Source organism: Atta colombica, unplaced genomic scaffold (genome assembly GCF_001594045.1).
Source record: "Atta colombica isolate Treedump-2 unplaced genomic scaffold, Acol1.0 scaffold136, whole genome shotgun sequence".
Lineage (NCBI taxonomy): Eukaryota > Metazoa > Arthropoda > Insecta > Hymenoptera > Formicidae > Atta > Atta colombica.
In genome coordinates, this window is record NW_017259224.1 from 658,450 (window position 1) to 667,149 (window position 8,700).

At 36.9% G+C, this 8,700-nt stretch overlaps 1 protein-coding gene across 5 annotated transcripts in view; it reads left to right on the forward strand.

The window, feature by feature from the left end:
- LOC108684611 (putative uncharacterized protein DDB_G0277255) overlaps positions 1 to 6,912 on the forward strand; it is a 28,127-nt gene extending 21,215 nt beyond the window's left edge. For 2 of the 5 annotated variants that reach the window (XM_018189027.1, XM_018189025.1), the window contains exons 2-9: positions 779 to 892; positions 977 to 1,327; positions 1,503 to 1,781; positions 2,035 to 2,428; positions 2,591 to 3,043; positions 3,141 to 3,513; positions 3,862 to 5,576; positions 5,685 to 6,912. In XM_018189027.1, the coding sequence (XP_018044516.1) occupies positions 800 to 892; positions 977 to 1,327; positions 1,503 to 1,781; positions 2,035 to 2,428; positions 2,591 to 3,043; positions 3,141 to 3,513; positions 3,862 to 5,576; positions 5,685 to 5,752 (3,726 nt within the window). In that variant the 5' untranslated portion in view covers positions 779 to 799 and the 3' untranslated portion in view covers positions 5,753 to 6,912. Of the gene's footprint in view, positions 1 to 316; positions 392 to 762; positions 893 to 976; positions 1,328 to 1,502; positions 1,782 to 2,034; positions 2,429 to 2,590; positions 3,044 to 3,140; positions 3,514 to 3,861; positions 5,577 to 5,684 lie in introns of those variants that run through there. The other 3 variants (XM_018189029.1, XM_018189026.1, XM_018189028.1) reach the window with 3 other exon arrangements.
- Positions 6,913 to 8,700: the final 1,788 nt, after the last annotated feature.

Consider the following 8,700-nt stretch of genomic DNA (forward strand, 5'->3'; position numbering starts at 1 on the left):
AAACCTTAAATTCTCTATCTGCCAATACATCTATTACTATTCAACTTGCATATGAGCCGATTCCTGTCTCAAAACTTTTAACATTGTGATGTATATATTTGTTACAATATATTTTCTATTAAGAGCATAAATGTTTATGATTAGATAAATATTATAAGAGAAAATCTTAGGAGAAATCAATTTATTTAATTTTTATTCAAAAGATACTTACAGCTAATAGCGTTTTCTTTTGGGATACTGAGGCTGTGATCAAAATCTCGTTACAAATACTTTGAAGCATTTGATGGACCAATTAGAAGAAAGAATTGTACAAACTAAAAAACGCTTCAAAGCGTTTGCAGCATCACGTTGATCGTATCCTGAGTGTAACCTCGCACTACACCAGTTGCATGTAAGTGCTGCATCAGTGCTGCACAAGTGTACATTCACCATGGTGTACACTACTTCATGCTATCGTGTTTAATTCTGCTGCTGGTTGACTTCCATTTTCAAATTTTTAATGTCACACTGGCTCTATACTGTCTCTTTGAGATCGTGTAGCAAAACTCCACTTCGTGCATAAAATTTGCACTACACTATAGCTACGGAAACGTTATACTGAATGAGTTCGCCTATCACCAGCCAAGGAAATATCTAAGTGTTGCACTGGTGGGCGATAATATAGCCAAGAAAAAACGCTATAAGTTAGGGAAATTGTACAAAAATATAATCAATACAATGTAGTCTCTCTGCAATCTGGCATGGATGACATAATTTTTTCAGTTGTTCTTATTTTTAGGAAGAATCGACGACCCTGTCTATGCTAAATGATAAACAGTTACGTGCTTTATTGGATGAAGCTATAACATACAAGTGTCCAAAAGATCGGGAAGGAAAGTCTAAGATTTTTAAAGTATGTACTTTGAAATTACTTTGTGAAAGTTACATATAAAAATGCATTGAGAGTAAGATGTATATAAAATGATGTATTTTATAGGAACTTTTGTTAGAAGCAGAAGCAGATGAAACTGAGGAAGGCCGTAGAGTAATACCTAATTCACGGTGTTTTTCGGGTTCAAATCGTAAAAAACAGAAACGGGAGTATTATGTGTCCGAGACAGATTTGCCACATGTCACATCATTGCAAGAGTTAGCACGTTCGGAATTTGACAATATTGGTTATTCCAATTCGTTTAATTGCGCAAAGGATAGGATCAAGAACAAAAAGCAAAATCCGGGACCCAGTGTCTCTGCTAGACAGAGAGAAGGTGGATCGTTACCGTCAAATGTAAATGCATCGCATAACCTTGCTTCTTTGGCTAATTTAGATTTAATATTTGATAAAAAGGTATTTATTATTGAATATTAATATGAACTTAATGATATTCATAAATAAATCTGTTTTACTAGCTGTTAATAAATTATATCTAATATTTATTTAAAAAATCTTTTTCGTGATTATGAGATTGTAACAGTGAAAATTTACGTACATAAACAACATATTTTCTTATCTGTTTATAAAGAAGAGCTTCTGTGAAGAACGGCCAGCTTATGATTGGACCAATAAGGAAAAATCCAAGTCTTTAGATAAACCGTCATATACTAGTACAAAGAAAGAAGAAAAAGAGAAAGAAAAAAAGGAACTGAAAAGAGACACTGCTAATAGTTTAGGCGAGGCAGAGTCCGAAACACGAGAGAAAGTTAGCAAAGGAAAATTCGGAACAAATGAGATGCTGGAGTCAGATAATCCACCTCCTGAATATAAATCGGATTACATGGTCATCGACTTGGGCGATGTTGAGGTAAGGTACCATTTGGCTAATTGATCTCTCCTCAATCCGTAGCCTCTTAGAGGAGGGATGGTGAGCCCTTCTGTATATTCGGTAGTGTGTATCTTTTTATAATTTTGTGCAGATACATGGGATCTATAGTTTAACATCGGTTCCAAATGATTTATTTTAATAACAAGGAAAATTATTTCCTATTTTTATAAAAGTGTTTTGGTGAAGATAAAATATACGACATTTAAGAGATACTACTTTTTATCTATTTTAGGTAGGTGCTATTAGTGAAAGAAATGTGGGGTCTACTGCGAGTGGGATTCAGAGGCCTCGTTCGTTAGACACTGAAAATGACGAAGGGACTGAATTGAAAATTATTGAACCGCGCAAACCAATCCAACAATATGTCACACGGGCATCTTTCGATATAGTAGGACAGACATCTGTGGATACCACTATTGAGTTTCCTATACGTGATCATAAGCAAGAGAAATCAAAAATGTCTGTTAATGGTACAGAGGTGACTGGGGCATTGTTTCAACCACACAACAGTGTAAAATGTGGTATAAGTGGGGCTTCAAATGGTTCCAGTACTAGCCAAAGCAAAATTGTACCCAGTTTATGTTCCGTGATGCCGGCGTCTTGGCAAACGCAGAATATAACAATGGGTAAAAATAACGCTTTAATTGTATGTACACTTACTATGTGTGATGTCTGTTATATTAAACTTTTGAAAAATTTTTCTATGAATATTTAAGAAAATTTATTTATGTTTTATTCAAGTCTCAAAAATTAATAAAATTATTAGTAAATATATGATTTGTGCACAGAAGGTCCAAGGTATACAACGCAGCACATCACGATGAAGGATCCATCCGTGTCGGGAGAAAAGAAATCATTGGATGAAAACGGAAACGCTGTACAGCCCTATAATGGTGAACGGAAGAAGCCCAGAAGGAAACATACTCAGGAACACAATGTCAAAGTTTATAATGCCGAAAATGTCGAAGGTCATCGTAACGAGGATATTGACAGTCTAATTAACTTCATTGAGAATAAAGAATCCAAGAGCAAAAAAGGAAAGACTGGTAATCCCGTTAGAGTGAAAACTAGTTCTGGCACAAAACCGAGAACCAGAGAGAAGGATACAAAGAGAGAACAATTGCCTTCCAAGTTAAAGAAGTCTAATTCCTTAGAAGAAATCTCGAAGACAAAATTAGAGGATCTCACGACGGAAAAGAGTCCCAGTTCCAGTGGTGCCAGCAGCGTATCCAGTCAACATGGTATCATTTATTTATTTACATGTATATATAAAGCTTTAAGCATTATATATTTATATATATCTCTTTCTTAATATACTATTAATTTTTATAATGATAGGAGTAAATATAGCACTGCGACGTCCAAAACAAAGGAGCACCGGAGATGCGACAGTCGATAGTCGAGGCGACAGACGATCCTGGGGGACAGAGGAAGGTCAATCGATATATTGCAACGATACAGGGGAGGATTACATGAGTCGTCGTAATTCCAATAAAAAGATTAATCCGGAACCGGAACATGAGACGGAGTTTCTGGTAGTTACGAAAAAGAAAAAGAGCAAAAAACAAAGAAGAAGCTCCAGTGGCAGTAGGGCACAAAACCTAACAACATCGGGATCATATCTCCAAAATTCCAGAGGATTCTCTAATGATTACAGAACACCTCTTTCTCCTGAACTTCGAAGAAAATCAGCTAGCAGTATGCCTCCGAGGTAATTAAACAATTGCTTATATATAACAAATGATTCGACTAGATCTGCTCAAAACTTAGCTCGCGAGCGAAATGCTTCTTTTCTCTCATTTTGTTGAATGATATAGAAAATAAAAAAGGATAATGCTACAGTTCTACTCAATGATTGTTTTCTTTATCCTTTTTTGTTTCCTGTATATCTCACTCAATAAGATAATGGAGAGGTGGTAATGTTTGCAAGCTAAATTGCAGACAGACTTAGATTAGACACTTAATTCGAAGATTTTAATGTTTATATACATTGTACACAATTTATATGCAATTGTTTATATACAATTTCTATATAATGTTTATATACAATTTCTTGCAGCGATAAGTCGGCGGATAGTAGCGATTTGGATTCAGTCCATTCGTTGCCAGTTACATCGAATACCTCGAAGCATAATTTGTCTAAAGTCGCAACATCGTCGGGCGGTACTCCGCAAGCGAGTTATGCTGATATAGCACGCATGGCTACTATCAACATGCCACATAATCTGACCATGTCCGCTATGCTAAATACGTCGTCATGGCCCAGTGTTCCGCCTAAGACTTTTTCGGAACCGGATAAAGTGCCTCAAGATTATTATCCAAGTTTAGATGAATTGCAGCATCCAGAGAGAAAAGCGAGACAGCAACAGACACAATCGAACCATGCAGCAGCGAGTTTGAGTTTGGCTTTCGAGAAACCACTTTCGCCGACTCTGACGAAAATGAAAAATTCGTCAGATAGAAAGAAAGCCGAAGCTCAGGAAGAGGCCATCAATAAGAACATTCAAGTCTTTAAATATGTGCAAGATATTGAGAAAATGCATGAAAGCCTAACGCAAGCAACAGACCACAAGGAACAGAAGAACGTGACTTCTAGCAATTACAGCTCGAATTCAAACGAGACTGTCGCGACAAACACCGTAACATCAAGATATAATAATAATGGTACAACGATAAATTATAATCCAGATACTGATAACAATCCTAATTGTACCGTTAACAATAAAGATTCTGTTACGCTTCCGAGAGCCAATAATCCTCGCTCTCGTAGGAATTACGTACACAGTAATCAAAATGTACAAACTCAGGGATCACACGAAGAGCAACACGTTAAAAAATCCACGTCTTCTTATAACGAGGAGACAGTTAAGAAATCGCATAATATTGATATCTCGCAGTCCGAAAACAAGGCTAATTCAACAATTGTGCCGCATGATTGCGCGGATGCGCAAAAGTTGAAGACTGCAAAACTCATGCAGGACTCGCAGAGTGGCGAGCCCGAATCTAGCAACAACAAGATGACCGGCGGTGATTCGAAGTTAGCGAGGGTCACGAAAGAGTGTCAGAATACCGCGATGAAACACGATGCGACAAAAGTGGGAGTCTGTCAGTCGCAAAACTCGAAACAAGATAACAATCAACAGCGCGATGAGGTGGAAAACAAGAAGACAAAATCACACAACATGCAGCCCGATAAAGATCAATCGCAAAAATCATCCGAGCAGCAGATAAAGAGTTTGACTTCTAGACCCGCAGTGATCCTTTTGGACGAAACATCCTCTGACATCGCGAAGAACAACAATCTGCCGACGGAACTCACGTTTGGTTTCGAAATAAACGAGTTGTTGCTTTCGGAAGATAATGGCAACGACGAAACTCCGACAATCGCGACGAATCCTGTTTTTTCCCCAGTACCGCCGCTCGTCAATAAACCGCCGCCCAACAATTTCGAGAGGAATCCGCCGTTGTTCACCGAGAAACCTGTGAGATACGACAAGTTCTCGAATTATCACATGCAACAACCAAACGCTCACGTGACACCGGCGAACCCTCATCCCGTGCATCCAGTCATGGTACAACCGTTACCATACATGGGCTATCCCACAAGATTTGCGCCACCCACATATCTGCCACCACCGCCTCCACCGCCACCCGGAATCATGGAGAAGTTTCATCCACCTAAGGAAGATTTCTCGATGCTTTACGTAGCGCCTGAGGAAGAGTTGAATGTGCAGACATACAATCATGATAAGATCGTGTCGTTTGTTGGCTTAGGTAAGACATCATAGCGTTTTTTGTCATCTTTAACTGAGGTATTCATTGCTTTATTCTTGCTTATTCTTTGTACTTATTCTACTCTTGTTTCTTTTTTTTTGTTAATAGCATGGGATGCTGTCATGAAAGAAATGCCAGTAACAACCGGTCGTATACAGTTCTATAGCGGACAGTGAAGTGAGAAAGTTCGCTGTGTCGAAGGAAATAGACAATGACAGTAACTTTTGTACTGGTAACCACTTCCATTGCAAATAGTTAGTTCGATGAGTCTCGATCACATTGATACGCGAGACCAAATACTTGTATGTGTTGCGTACGGTTGCTCCTCTCGAGATGTAAAGTTCAGAGGATTGTCTGTCTTACTTTGAGTCAAACGCGCAAGATTGATGGAGCCGAGTGGTGCAAAGTGTGCCTCAAGAGATAATAATAGCAATGTACATATATAACCGGTTGACAGGAGAATATAGAAGGATAAAGTATATATTCCAGCAATGTACATTGTACTTGCATAAATTTCCAACGATTGTGACAGTGTCGCAGAACTTCAGTATTGACAATTAGAAACTTTTGATTGAAAAATATCTCTCTTAAAAGACGGAGAAAGAGAGAGAAAAAGAGGTGTATCCTGTTTCTTTGAATAAAGGGAACTTCCAGCGTACAAATCACGCGTGTATATACGTTAGACATCTCTATAAATTTTCGAAGATCGTCTTGATTTATATGAGTGTACGATTTTAAAAAGTGCTTAAAAGATAATTCTACAAAGACTTGTAACAACCAGGTCTACCATAAAGCGAGTCTTAAATGGGAAAAGTCGAACAGCGTCAACAGCAGTATCTCTTGGTGCCTTTAGAGCTGCGAATCTTCAGGCGAATCAATGGGGAAGTATCGAAGAAACCTGCACTAATCACATCGAGAAATCTATGAGAAGTACTATAAAACATCTGTAAGTAATTTCGAATTCGTAAATTGATGAAACGATTTAAGATGAGACGATCTTATAATCTTAAATCGATCATCATGGAAGATCAGCGATGATCGGTGAGTCGAAATATGATGAAGGTCAAAATGTATACACAGTTAACGTACTTTACTCGATAAATGCAAATTAAGATGTGCGGACTGTAAATCAGAAAAATGTAAATGCGTGGTTGTGTAATATATTGAGATAATGTGGTTGACTTAGAACTCAGAGTGGCTACTTCTTCCAGTCGTGGAGCATTCGATAATTTAAAATAGTAAGGGGAAAAAAGGTCACTAACTGGGTTTCGAAAATGTCAAAGTAAGCTCAAAGTCTGGTCAAATGTCTGTGAAGATAGAATGCTGAATATTCGAAAAACATTAAATTTTTACACAGACTTGCTTATTTAATAAAAAAAAAAGTAACTGATAATTATTCGTAATGATAATTATAAGAAAATGCTTGTGATCGATAAAAATAGTATGAATGGCGTGTGCATAATTCGTATAGACTGTGTCGGATGATCATAAAAGTGAGATTGCTGTTCGATTGCGGAAAGAGGCATTGTCCCGGGAATTCGTGTGCGCTATCTTAATGTGTATCGTTTGCTCATTAAATGTAACTCGACTTTCATCAAAGTTCTATACGCGAGATACGTTCCCAGTTCCTAAGCTTTCGTTTCGTCGAATGTATCTTACTAACGAATGACAATCCATCGATTTTTGAAACGCGCGAAGGTTCTCTTGCATTTTCTTCTTTTCCGAGGCATTAATTTACAGGCGTAAGAAGAAAACGTGACCTATCACTTTTTTACTGTTTACGTTATTATTTCGATGAAACACATAAGTGAAAGCAATGTACCCTCTGTAATATAACGTGTATGTATATACGGAAGTATATATATGGGTGGAACTTTTAAATTAATTGAAGATAAAAAGAAAAGATATAAGCTGTATCTTAAATTCGTATGCCTGTAAATGCCTAAAAAAATTGAGCCTAAAAAAAAATGCATATATAATTGCCGCTTTTAACTAATAATAATGTAATTATACGGTTTTTAAATGTAAGTTTATGAGTTCTGTAACCTCAGGAGAGTACACTATAAATCCATGATATCATATTCCAAATTAAATAATCCCTTTACGTTTGAACTAACTTTTAGTTACACTTTTCAACTCGTCATTTCACAACGCTGCCTCCCATCGTCGGGGCACGAAAACACATTCTAATAATCTTTAAATGATTTAATTATTAAATCATTTAACATTGTAAAATTGCGTTGTAAAATCGTGAAAACGTGTCGTTCTAAAATCTTCGTACAGCAGTCTCATACATCTATGTGAAGAATAGAATGAGTGAGATGCAAATCGTAGAAACTTATTGTCTTCATAGGTAATAATGAAACACAAGTTTCATTATTACCTATGTAAGTTTCATACGGAAGCATGAAAGTGTGTGTAGTATTATAACGCGAGTTAATTATTAATTAATGAATTAGAATTGGTAAAGTTTGTTATATATCGTTCTTTCTTTGCGAAAATATCAAAATTGTGTAAAAACGAAAAAAAAGATAGCCGTACTCCGTTGATAATTTTCATTTTTGTCCAGTATATAGGAGATAGTTCCAGCTGGAAGTACAGCTTTCGAGATAAGCGAGAAAATCGAGATATTTAATTGTACGACGCAAGCGTTTATCGCGCATATTGGAGAGTAACTCGGAAAAAAGAGGTACGACTGTAGCCGCAGCTAAAATACCTTACAGACTTGACAAAGTATCCCGAAATGTCTCGCTTTCTTTTTTTTTTTTTTCCGTTTTAAAACAACTTCGCAGGAGACACGCGTTTCCGACATTGACTGTCTGGACGCCTTTTTAGCTCTATCCCTCCCTTCTTTTTGTCCCAATTATCACGTTTTTACATTCAGTTGCTAATGTCGAAACAGTTACATTCCAAAAGTGTAATCGCGAGAATCTTTCCACTTCTTCGACCGAGAGAAACTTTCTTTTTAATCTTTCTTATTCGTGCTCCCAGATTCTTTCTCCACAGTGTATGTTGCTCTAACGGAGAGTACACTGGACTGCACGATTTTTTTCTTTTTTTATCTCTCATTTTCTTTTTATTTTCATTTTACACACGTATATGTGTATATATATATATATATACA